This window comes from Medicago sativa, chromosome 4, assembly GCF_051527215.1.
Source record: "Medicago sativa cultivar Bolivia chromosome 4, Bolivia_mono, whole genome shotgun sequence".
Lineage (NCBI taxonomy): Eukaryota > Viridiplantae > Streptophyta > Magnoliopsida > Fabales > Fabaceae > Medicago > Medicago sativa.
In genome coordinates, this window is record NC_140752.1 from 6,971,130 (window position 1) to 6,984,613 (window position 13,484).

The following is a 13,484-nucleotide window of genomic DNA, read 5'->3' on the forward strand; positions in this document are numbered from 1 at the left end:
TGAGAAAAGCATTCCCCTATGTCAAAGTAAATACTTCCTAGACTTGCTTTCATATTCAGGTCTCACATCTTCTAAACCTGCCTCCACACCATATGATCCTTCAATCAAATTGCATAATGATTCAAGCACACCATACGAAGATATATCTTCTTATAGAAGATTAGTTGGCAAGTTACTATATCTTAATATTACTAGACCTGATATCAACTTTGTTACTCAACAATTGAACCTGTTTCTTACCCACACCCACACCTGTGACGGATTTTATTCACGGGTACCTCCAGGCACAAGTTGTTTCGCCATCCCTACTTTTATCTAAATTGGGATTGGTTGACATTTACCAACCTCCAACTTGTGGTAGGCTATTGCATAATCTATACTATATAAAGAAAAGGGTTAAATATGTTTTTGGTCCCTACATTTTGTCCCCCTTTGAAGAATAGTCCTTACATTTTAATAAATATTTTTAAAGTCCCCACATTTTTACTCCATTAGTACAAATAGTCCCTGCCGTCAATTTCTACCCAATCCCCAAACGGAATGGTGAAGTGGCAATTGTTTTGTTTTTTTTTTTATAACTTTTTAATGGGTTGGGCTAACAAAATGGGTCAAATAAGACCCGACCCATGGATCCAAATTTCCCCTCCTTCCTTCTTTTGCGATCTCTCTTCTTTCCCAAAAACTCTTTACTCTTCTCTCTTCCAAACCCTTCCCTTCTCTTCCTCCCTTCTCTACTTTCACCATTTTCTTCTCTCTTCTCTCTAATCCTTCTATTCACTTCCTCCCTCTCTTCTCTCTTTGTTCTTTCTAACAACAATAACAAAGATAAATTCATTAACCCTACACCACCACAATCAAACATTTATCAATGTTTATTTTTGTTTCATTTCATTCATAATCATATAAAGAGCATCACAATTGTTGTTACTAGATCAAATTTTGAATGTCATGGTTTGTCAATTTGGTACTGAATATTTGGGGGAAATCATGGAGGAAGGAAGGGAACGAGTGTACTTGTGTTGATTTATGAATGTTTCATTTCAACCTATGAAGATGATGCTGCTTTATGAATGTTTGTTGTTGATGTGTTGTTATCGTTGTTGTGTTGTTGTTGCTGTGCTGTTGTTTTTGTGTTGATTATCAAGATGAACATGAGAGAAATATATGAAGAAGATGAAGAATTTTGTTGTTGTGTTGTTCTTGTTGCTGTGTTGTGTTATTGTTGCTGTTCTTGTATTCTTGTTCTTGATTCTAAAATGAAATTGTTGCTATGTTGTTTTTCTTAAGCTGCTGAAAAATTCTTACTTTAATTGTATTTTGTTGTTAATCAATTAATTTAACTACAAATTAACACTAATCATTTCAATAAATCTAATTTTTGGCTATATCATAAAAAATTGGGGGCCACTCCCACTGCCATGTCAGCTTCTCGTTAACAATTTAACATCCAGGACTATTTTTACCAACGGAGTCAAAATGTGGGGATTTTAAAAACATTTATTGAAATGTATTCAAAGTGGGGTAAAATGTAAGGATCAAAAACATATTTAACCCTAAAGAAAACAATCCCTTTCAGCTCTTTTGGATTGACTTTTTTCTTTCCAAAAATGCCCTCAATTTTAAATACAAATAACATATGTAACAAATAGATAAGAATAAATTTAAATATTAAAAAAAATTAACAAACACGATATGAATATATATATATATATATGTATATATGTCTGATTTTTTTCCTTCATCATTTAAAAAGTGCAACAAACTAAATGAGTATATTTATACTTACTTTTTCATTATCCCAATTATACCCTGAAACAATTTTTTCTATAATAAAGATCGTTGTTGGTGGCATTAAAAAAAAGAACTTAGATTATATTTTTTTTGTTATATTGTTGATGTCATTTTTGGTTTGTTATAACTTGAAAGCAACAAACATTTATATTTTTAGTTTTAATCCAAATCAAAATTTCATAAATAAAAACATCGTTAATTATTTTCAAACATTAGCGCAATATAAAGAGCTGAAAGACGGGCATGTGAGTGCCCGTCTTTTCACTAGTGAAGAAATAAAGGAAACTATTAGTTAATTATACGAACTAGAATTTAGACCCGTGCGATGCACGGGAAGTTGATTATCTCATTGACGAATAAATGCGGTAGTTGATCATGAAATGAAATAATAGTTGTTGTTGAGCATGAGTTAATACTTTCAAAGAAGATAACAACAACAACCAAACATTATCCCACTAAATGGGGTTGACTACATGGATCGAAATATGTCATATTGTTTTATCATAAACAATATTTAAATCCAACTCATTAATCTATAAATCTTTCCAAATAGTTTCTCTTAGGGGACGTTTGTTTTAGGGAAACACAAATTATTCCTAGGATTAACATACCCGGGAATGAACATATGAAAATTTGATTCCTGGGAATTAGTTAAAAAAAAATGTTTGGCAAATAACTTCACATTCCTGGGAAAATTGGAAGTTATAATTTTTTTTTTCAAATCAATGCAGAATATCATGGGAATGCACATTCTCATCTCTTTACATGAGAATAATGGAAGTTATGAGAAGTTACATCATTCCCAGGAACCTTTATACCCAGGAATATTTTTTTCTCAACCTCATAACAAACATGGGTATAATCATTCTCTAGCCATGTTTCCCCGGGAATATCATCCTTAACCTTGAAACAAACACCCCCTTATCGTTCTTCTAGGTCTTCCTATACCTCTTGTAATATGACTATCCTCTAGTTGATCTACTCTTCTTACTATAGAATCTACATGTTTTCTCACGAAACAACTTTTTTGGCTCCAAAAAAGTTGTCTAATAAACTTAAGAACTTTTATAAATAAGATAAGATACGCGATCATTTTCTAAAAATATAGAAAAACAGCAACAAAATTAGGAACGAAATGTGAAACAGCTTTTTCGGCTCCAAAAAAGTTGTCGAAGAGACTTAAGAACTTTTATAAATAAGTATTCCTAGGATTAACATACCCGGGAATGAAAATATGAAAATTTGATTCCTGGGAATTGGTTAAAAAAAAGTGTTTGGCAAATAACTTGACATTCCTGGGAAAATTGGAAGTTATAATTTTTTTTTCAAATCAATGCAGAATATCATGGGAATGCAAAGTTACTTCATTCCCAGGAACCTTTATACCCAGGAATATTTTTTTCTCAACCTCATAACAAACATGGGTATAATCATTCTCTAGCCATGTTTTCCCGGGAATATCATCCTTAACCTTGAAACAAACACCCCCTTATCGTTCTTCTAGGTCTTCATATACCTCTTGTAATATGACTATCCTCTATTTGATCTACTCTTCTTACTATAGAATCTACATGTTTTCTCACGAAACAACTTTTTTGGCTCCAAAAAAGTTGTCTAATAAACTTAAGAACTTTTATAAATAAGATAAGATACGCGATCATTTTCTAAAAATATAGAAAATCAGCAACAAAATCAGGAATGAAATGTGAAACAACTTTTTTGGCTCCAAAAAAGTTGTCGAAGAGACTTAACAACTATTATAAATAAGATAAGATACGCGATCAGTTTTTAAAAATATAAATAAACAGCAAAAAATTAGGAAGGAAAAGTGCAACAACATTTTTGGCCCCAAAAAATTGTCTAAGAGACTTAAGACCTTTTATAAATAAGATAAGATAAGATACGCGATCATTTTTTAAAAATATAGAAAAACAGCAACAAAATTAGGAATGAAATGTGAAACAGCTTTTTTGGCTCCAAAAAAGTTGTCGAAGAGACTTAAGAACTTTTATAAATAAGATAAGATACGCGATCATTTTTTAAAAATATAAATAAACAGCAAAAAATTAGGAAGGAAAAGTGCAACAACATTTTTGGCTCCAAAAAGTTGTTTAAGAGACTTAAGACCTTTTATAAATAAGATCAGATAAGATACGCGATCATTTTTTAAAAATATAAATAAACAGCAAAAAATTAGGAAGGAAAAGTGCAACAACATTTTTGGCTCCAAAAAGTTGTCGAAGAGACTTAAGACCTTTTATAAATAAGATAAGATAAGATACGCGATCATTTTTTAAAAATATAAATAAACAGCAAAAAATTAGGAAGGAAAAGTGCAACAACATTTTTGGCTCCAAAAAGTTGTCCAAAAGACTTAAGACCTTTTATAAATAAGATAAATAAGATACACGATCATTTTCTAAAAATATAAATAAACAACAAAAAATTAGGAAGGAAAAGTGCAACAATATTTTTGGCTCCAAAAAGTTGTCTAAGTGACTTAAGACCTTTTATAAATAAGATAAGATAAGATACGCGATCATTTTTTAAAAATATAAATAAACAGCAAAAAATTAGGAAGGAAAAGTGCAACAACATTTTTGGCTCCAAAAAGTTGTCCAAAAGACTTAAGACCTTTTATAAATAAGATAGCTTGTTCCACAAGTTATCTAGTTAGTTTGTTGTAACTAATTATCATAGGGTACAGTTGGTTTATTGTAGTTATTCTAATTATCTAGGATCTCCTATATAAGCTCTAATGCTACTATGTTTACATTAATGATAGTTTACTCCATTCATTTCTTCTCTTCATAATACTAACAACGATGAATAATTGAGCAAATCGATGGAATTTTACCAAGGCATATTAATGTTATGTGGTTCAGCTATGACACTTCATGGAATGAATTTATTGTTATCTTGAGATTAGAATTATATGCTGCCTGGTGTATAGCTCCCAATTTTAATGTAATTTCATATTTTGGCCATAAAAAAATTTGAAGGATATGATTTGTTTTCCCCAATCAATTCCAATTGGCTGCTGCACATGAATTGGCGACGGTGGTGGCTTCACAGTTGGTGGAGTTAGGAGTTTAGGGTGAGGTGCTTCGTCGGCCGAAGATGGAGGCTCGACGACGGTGTTTAAAAACAATGAATATGGTATGATAGAATGTCGAAGGAGATGAACATGTTGCAGCAGTGTTGTTAATCTTTTCTAACATGTCAATAACAAATGTACATCAAACACATAGGATAAAATAATGCTATCATTTTTCTTATCATATGTGTGCACTAAATGTATGACATGACAAGCGTCTATCACGTCACCATCACATCGTATCTTTATCCATTTTATAATCTTATCATATCTTTATCATATCATGTGCACCAAATTAGCTGTTAGTGTTATCATCACCATGACGTCTTTCGATTAGATCTTCTAACAATAGATATATATAGAAAAATTTACCATTAATATAATATTTTTTAATTAGAGTGTGTTTGATCTGCTAAAAAATGAAGAACATAACATGATAACTCTGACTGTACATCGTTTGATTAGTAAAACTATTTCACGGACATGACAAAATAGAGACAAGGGTAGGACACAAATTGAAATTTTTGTCCCTCGTTAAACCACAATACCAATTTTTGTCCATAAAAAATCATATAAGATAAAAAATTATTAAATACCATAAGACTTTGTCATATGATATTCTGCTGTGTTATGTGCTTGCTGCTTACTGTTTAACAGACCCTTAATCTAATAACTAAGTTTAGTCCTAATTTTTAATTTTAATTTGAATCAAATCAATTTTTTTGGTACATAATCAAATCCAATTTAATCTAGTCATATTTTATTTTATTTTATTTTTGATGAATAATCTAGTCCTATTTTAAATTTAAAATCAAATTAAATAAAAAAAATCTTTTTTTTCTGGTCTAGTAGCCTAGTGGCTAGAACTTACACAATTAAACATGGAGAAGTGGGGTATTTGGGGTTCGAACCCCACCTCTGCATAAATTATGCAATGTCCCTGCCAACTGAAATTAAAAAAAATAAAAAAGATTCTTATTCAATTTAATTTCATCTGATTTTAATTTTACTTTCAAAACTAAAATTTGAACTATATGCCCTGAATTTGAAACAAACTTCATCGTCTCTCCACTCTCACTCTCACCCCTCACAGCCGCCGGCAGCTCAACCAACCGCCACACTGCCGGCAGCTAATTACCGTCCATTCTCCCACCGTATCGTTGTCCTCTTCGTTCTGCAACTCAGGTATTTTTGGTCTGGTTTTTGTTCTCAGTTTCTTGTTCCTTATAGCAAAATCACTTGTCATGATAAGTGCTTATGTTATGCATAAGCTATTTTTATAGCAAAAGTTAAAATAATGTTCAATTGTTTTCGTTTAAGCTATAAGCTGTTTTCATCAACTATCTTGGACAGCTTATGAAAATAAGTTGGAAATAGCTTATGAACAATGTCATAAGCTCTTTTCGAAAGTTCTCGCAAACAGTCTCATAAAACTCATGTAAGTAGATAAGCTCAAATAAGTCAATCCAAACAAGCCTCTAGGAATGAAACTTATGACTGTTTGGAATAACAGAGGCCCTAGGATCTGTTTTGGAGGGCTAAGTCTATATTTTGAAATAACCCTCCATCCAAACATACCCTAAGATAGTTGAACTAGTCATTATGAAATTGAAGGATAAGCTGAATGTGGCTGGGATTGCTGCTAATGTGTATTGGAGGAAGAAGGGTTGTGTGAATTGGTGGAGGAATTTGGATTCTGTGACAAGGAAGAGGATGTTTAAAACTATCATAATGAAATCCACAAAAGCATGTTTTGGCCAAATGAAAATCAATAGAAGATGTTAAGAATGGCATTGGTGGGTGGGATAGTAAGGAAAATTTATTTTGATATTGATGGGATGTTGTATAGTTATAGTGTAAAAGTTAATGTCCAGCGGAATAGCTTAACATGAACTTATCATTATACTGTGGTATAGATTTTCATTTTGTGACTCATTTTAATAATTGCCTGTTACTCAATCAATTAAGTTAGAAGCCATGTCTTTAGTTTGACTAGTCTTTCACATATTCGTTGTGATACTTGCATTGTTTGTTAGGCTCATAGTTTGGAGCTTCTCTGCTTTGATAATTAACTGATTTGTTTTTTGGTCTCTCCATTTGATTATATTCTCTTTGAACTGTATTTTTTTAGTTTCACCATTTAATCTGAGTCTCCATTTAACATTTTATTCTTTGAATTTCACTTTATAATGGAGTTGGGATGTTGAATTAGTTTGTTGTTGATGATGGATAGTATTACATCATGTGTGTGTATTTCTAGGTTCTTTTTATATTAGGTAAACTCTAAGGAGTGTTCAGGTTTACGGAAGCTCCATGACCATGATTCTGAATTGTGGTTGCAGTTAGCTATGGATCTTGATACTGAGGAAAAATACAAGCAAATGAGGTCAATGAGGCCGCAATTCTAAAACTTTCATATTGCGGCCGCAATTGCTGTTGGGACGACAATATAGAACTATGACGTAGACATGCCATTGGAGGCTCCTTTATAATTCTCATAGTTATGTATTTATGTTTCTTTTTTATTAATGTGTGTGATGTGTGTGACTAATCTCTGGTTGGTTAGGCAATTTAGAAATCTGTAAAATAGGTGACTGAGGAATTTCTTATGATATTACACAAATTTGTATGGGAAACCAAGGATACGGTTAGTTTTGACAAATTTGGTTTCCCTAATGACAAGTGATACAGTCTAATCTGGCTTTATGTACTATTTAGTTGCTTTTGGACCATGGTTGTGTTAATTAAATTCTATTTCAATCATTAAATCAAGCCATGTGTATTTTTTTTTCCATGTTATACAGTGTAGTTTGTGTTTGTACGACGTAAACTAAGTCTATCTTTTTTATTTTTTCTACTTAGTTCTCAACGATGGTTACTGACGTAACTAAAAAGCCTAAAGGTTCAGCACCCATAGCAGCGCCACCTCGCAAAATCAATGTGCCGAAGTTTGCAGAATCCCGTGCCCCTGAGCTTCAAAGCCTTCAACGTATCGTTGAAAATAGATTAAGCAATGATTATAAGTCTCAAAGGAACAAGAGAAGAAGAACAACATCATTTAATGACCAAATTGCAAGAAAGGGGCACAGGAGAAAGAGGCAAAAACTAGGAAAAGTTGATAAAGTCAATGCTGAATCAGTTTTGAAGGACAATATAACACAGCTTCCTCGACATGTTCGTCGAAGATATGAACTCAAGAGTAACCCTGAGAATGGCTTTTGCACTTCTGGGGATGGAACCAAGAGACTGAGAACACATGTTTGGCATGCAAAGCGATTTTCCATGACCAAGCTGTGGGGTTACCACCTTCCTCTGGGTCTTCAAGGAAGGTAGGTCTTTGTTGATTACATTATGCAGGGTTGATTTACCTTGTTGTGATGTATTTGAACTGGATTATGGTAACCTAATGCTACAAGTATATATATGTTTTACAGTTTTGGTAGCACTAAGTACTAACCGGGGTTTTGTGTTTATTCAGAGGGAAAGGGTCAAGGGCGTTGTTGAGAAAGCTCAAACAAGGAGTGCTGGCACACGATGCAAGCTATTACTCTGCCGTTCAATTGGAGGGTCCAGAGGTAATTTATAAATATTATAGGCTCCGCCTCTGAAAATAATGCTTTGGTTCATAGCTTTATTTAAGTTATTCTGTTTACAGGATTCGTTACTTTCAATATTAAGAATGGTACTTGTGCCTTCTCCCATAGAAGTAACACATCCCAGAAATCACGATGATTCTGTTCTTTCTGGCACAACCTATGGAACAGCAATGGTGAGTGTTCCTTTTGCTGTTTCTTGTAGGTGAAAGAGCCATGTTGTTTCTGTCAAACAAAATTAATTTTTCTATCTTGACAGCTTCATCAAGTTGGAGCACCAGTTTCTCAGGCAATTGCTCCTGTAACTTATATGTGGCAACCAACTTTCCAAGAAAATATCACAGACCTAGGTGTCAGCGATGAAAAAATTATTCCTGATGTTGATTTATGTGAGAAATCAGAAAGAATGGAGTGTAGTTGTTCTTGTAGACACCTTTGGGTGTGGATACATGCTTCTGCCTTTGAAGAAGGATATGCTAATCTAAAACTGGCCTGCCAGAAAGAGGTTCACTCTCTTCTTTAATTTCATCTATGGACATCTCAATTGTATTTTGTTTCTATTATTTTTCTTGTGTTGCTATTCACTGATCACTTTGCCTCTTTGAAGGCTTTTGGCTCATTTCAACCCAACATAAGCATGATTGGTAGGTGGGACAAAAATTTTGCCTCTTTGAAGCCTTTTGGCTCATTTCATCCCAACATAAGCATGATTGGGAGGTGGGACAAAAATGCATTTATGTCTGAGTTGACAACATGTAAAGATTCAGATGATTATAGATCCGTGCATGTAACTAGCTTGTCATTAATTACTCATCAAATGTTGTATCATGATAAGAAAGTTTTTTCTTAAAATTCAATAACAATCATTCCTTCTGGGTGGCAGTTCAAAATCAATTTTAAAAAATGTAAAATGTGAATAAATTAGTCAGATGGATCACTATGCAAGTTAGATTTATTTGTCCAAGGTTTTAATTTCCCTGTTGAAGTTAAACTGTTAAAGAACCAATAATTGTAAACCGTATATGAACTCACATTATATGGTTTTTTATTTTACCGTTATTCAGTTGGAAAAGAAAGGCATCTCGATCAATTGTTCTTCTCTTGAGGGTCAACTTGCAAAATTGGAATTAATTGGATCAGGGACATTTCGACTTCTTCAGAAGATATTGTATCCTGTTAGAAGGTTTGTTGTTTAAATTTGTAAAGTAATTCTGTCTTAGTTTTTACTTGTTTAACTGTCATTAATGATCCAAAATGGCTGATGTTTGCTTGACAGTATTTCCGAAAATCATTGGCAGTTAAAGAAACACGTTACTACAGAAGAAAACCATGTTTCTCAAAATACAGAGTCTTCCATACTGAAAAATGAGGAGGATTTTTCTTGTCATGCAATGTTATCTCTTACTGTTAAGGATCCTCGGGACTTACCTGTGAAAAAAACTGTTGTTCCAATAGAGCCAATTTCAACTAAGGTTCTAAGTGATGCACAAGAAACTAGCTGCAAAGAGCTTGCTGATTTGGGAGGAATGTTGGAAAAGAATAAAGATTTTGGAGACAACCAGTCTGATGTTGATTATCTATGGTATGCTACAACGAGAGGCTTGAAGCCTCCTGTGGAAGACAGTGTCCTTTCTATGGAGAAGCACCGTGAACGCATGGTTAAATTCTGCCTTGATGACATGAATTTTGGGGTGGCGAACTCTTCCAAAGTGCAGTGCTCAAGATCTTGCCCTATTCTGCTGTTAAAAAATGATATGAAGGAATTGACCATGGGGTAAATTATTCTTCAATATATTTTTCCTTTTAATTTTTTTGAAATGACCATGTTGTTTATGAATATATTTCAACTACTATTGTTTTTTTTCTCTGTTTGAAAGCAAAGTATAGATATTTGTGATCACCTGCTTACGAAGTTACGATACATTAGAAAAAAAAAAAGAGATAACTTGTAATAAGTTTGATGAGCTAAAAAGATCAATTGATCAAACAAGCTCCTTGCATTGCCTGAATATTGACGTTAAAACCTTTTATATTGTGTACTATATAACTATATAATGAATGCTTTTATGATTATCTTGTAGATGGTCTATTATACTTCCCTTAAGTTGGGTCAAAGCCTTTTGGATTCCACTCGTCTCTAATGGGGCACATGCAATAGGTTTGCGAGAGAAGCAATGGATTGCATCTGATGTAAGTATTTACACTACACTACATACACCACAACAAATGCATTTTTTGTTTTGTTTTGTATTTACTATTTAGTATTGAATATTACTTGAAAATGTTTCTCTTTATCCAGACAGGGATACCATTTTTCCCTCATGATTTCCCGGATTGCAAGGCATACTCACGCTTCATGGCTGCTAAAGCTGCCGAATGTGATCAAAAGGAAGAACTTCGTCCTCCTTCTGTAAGAAATTTGAGAGTTCCCATCCTGCCTCCATGGCGTATTGTTCACAATACTTTCAACAAAGAGATTGACAATATGGAGACTCTTGACCTTTCTGCTAGGGAAGATTTGACCAATGCTAATTCCCTGTCCAATTCTTGCCCTGGCAACTCTAAAATTTCAAATTTCGACTCTGAGAATGCATTTAATGGAACTGTAGCAAGGACAGGTTGTATGCTGACTACTTTACTCGACGAAACCAAAACTGGTCGACTGCTGTTATTTCCTCATGCAGCAGATGGAAAGGCCAGAATCTCTAAGTTTATTAAGGGAGAAATAATGCTTGATACAAGGCATAAAAGTTCTATCATTTATGACCGTAAGTTATGTTTTATAAGAGTTCATCTTCAGCCATTCAAGGAAGGCTTTTTTGAAGAGGGTGCAGTTATTTGTGCGCCACATCCTTCTGATATATCTTTATGGACTTTAAGGTAATTTAACAGTTAAATTATGAGTTCCCGTTCTATTGATAATTATATTTTCTTTTTTTCTGATTGGGAATTAAGAATTGACCATTATTTTTGTGAAATTTGTTTGTTATTTGTCAAACATGTATGCTTTCTTTAGCTATGAGATAACAAGATATAGCTGCTAGTGTTTTATCCTAGGATTCATTGTTCTGTGTGTTTCTCAATTAATTAGGTTGTAATGTCTGATATATGAGCCAATGGTCTACACGATATTAAATTTATTTCTCAAGGGGGAGAGTCTACCACAGAAACTTACAATTGCTTGGCACACCCCACCAAAAAAGAAAAAAAAAAGTTAGGTTGTAAATGTGGGGAAGGATTGCAGTGAACACAAACAAATTTGATTTTCTTCTATTCTTTTCATCATTCATGCGATGCATTCAGGATGAACATAGATTCATCTCTTCTTGCTTGGAATAGATATTGAACTTTTAGACTAAATTATTCCGGCTTCCCCTTTGTTTTTAGATTCTACATAAAATCCTTCATATTTTCCTGGACTTAAGTCCATTTTATTTTATAGAACACTTTGACAGGGCTGCTAGTTGATTGGTCAATTGTTAGTCATTTCCACATAGTAATTATGATATACGACTCGTAAGTATAAACACAACATATTGGACATAAGTATAGGGTAATTATAAAATGTGAGGGGTTTGGCATAGCTTTTTGAAATAGAAGTGACAATATGGGTTGGTTGGAGTATTTTATTCTATATGTTGCATGTCTTGCAGTTCAGTGAAAAGTGAAGTGGGACTTAAACTGTCTGAGTCTGCTATGCGATCATATTTCAAAGAGAATTCCTCCGGTGAATGGGGAATGCAGATACCAGATGATTCAGTTGGTAGAGAGTCTCACCGGTGGCCTATTGGCTTTGTTACGTCAGCTTGTGTTCAAGGAAGGTATGAGATCATATCTTTTTAGATTCTAATCCTTTGCTATTAGTCTGAGCATAAACTATGTACAGAAAATATACACACCTCATTGTAGAGAATCTAACTGTGTGCAATGTCATTGCAGCAAGAGGCTTGCAGCCGAGGGATTTTGTGAGGCAGTTTTACTATCTCATTTAAGAGAGGAACAGTGGAAGGAGATGCCCGTGAAGCAGAGGAGGAGCGAAATATACGTATTTGTCAGGAATTTAAGATCTGTTGCTTATAGGCTAGCTCTTGCTTCTATAGTCCTAGAATATCAGGAAAATGACACTGAGTTCTTGTAAATTGATTTTATGTTGGATTAAACTACGGAAGTTACATTGCTACAAATAGGGCCATGTTGGTAAATATTCCTCCTTAGAAAAAGGGGAAATCAACAACATAGAGAAACATAGCTTACTTTTATTTTTATAAATATTTGTACGATCAAAACATTTGAAATTATATAAATATTTTTTTTAGTTATCCATACTTGCAATTACTTTAAATTTGAGCCTGTTGCTTTTTCTAGTCCATCCTACTTTTGCTGCATTAGTTTTTTGGTTTGGGCAATTTAACCTTTTCTTCATGTGTTTCTTCCATTTCTCCTTAATCTTGGCGGGGAACAGCTTTTACCTGATCATCCTCAATGCCTCCTGTTTACAGCTTCTGTTTTCTTTAAAGGAATTGATGGTTGAGAAGGATTGCACTGAATAATTGAGGTTTGTGCTTTAATGCTCTAAGAATTGTTTTGTGATTGGTTGGTTTAATGTGTTTGGTTTGAATAATCTGAACCTGTATGAGCTGATATAGACTCTGAATCTCTACTTCATTTTGAACAATTATGTGTTAATGGGAAGAGCATTCATTGTGTGAAGTTTGTTTGCATCATGTTATAACAAAGATTCTGAATGGATGTGAAAACTTCATGTATTGTATATCATAATAAATTCTGCACATTCATCGTCAATTATGTTTGCCTACTTATTGTGAAGGGTATTCCCTAATTTTGGTACTTACAAATCTAGGGTATTCTATGATAACTCTTTTTTTTCCTTCTCATGCTCTCTTACTAAAAAATTCTCTTTTCATAAACATTTTCTTCAATATGTAGTTGATGGTAGAAAATATCATTATGCTTGTAGAACCTTTTTTGAACTTCGATTTTGA

General features: G+C 33.4%; 1 protein-coding gene across 2 annotated transcripts; it reads left to right on the top strand.

The window, feature by feature from the left end:
* Window positions 1-5,902: 5,902 nt before the first annotated feature.
* LOC146925877 (ribonucleases P/MRP protein subunit POP1-like) lies at window positions 5,903-12,800 on the top strand. 2 transcript variants are annotated; one of them, XM_085758302.1, is made up of 12 exons: window positions 5,903-6,073; window positions 7,231-7,388; window positions 7,751-8,217; window positions 8,367-8,463; window positions 8,544-8,657; window positions 8,741-8,986; window positions 9,546-9,664; window positions 9,758-10,255; window positions 10,563-10,671; window positions 10,781-11,361; window positions 12,135-12,302; window positions 12,421-12,800. In XM_085758302.1, the coding sequence occupies exons 3-12, from the start codon at window positions 7,760-7,762 to the stop codon at window positions 12,617-12,619; spliced, it is 2,589 nt and encodes an 862-aa protein (XP_085614428.1). In that variant the 5' UTR covers window positions 5,903-6,073; window positions 7,231-7,388; window positions 7,751-7,759; the 3' UTR covers window positions 12,620-12,800. The 2 variants fall into 2 exon arrangements, with proteins under 2 accessions (XP_085614428.1, XP_085614427.1); XM_085758301.1 differs by lacking the exon at window positions 7,231-7,388.
* The last annotated feature ends 684 nt before the right edge of the window (window positions 12,801-13,484 follow it).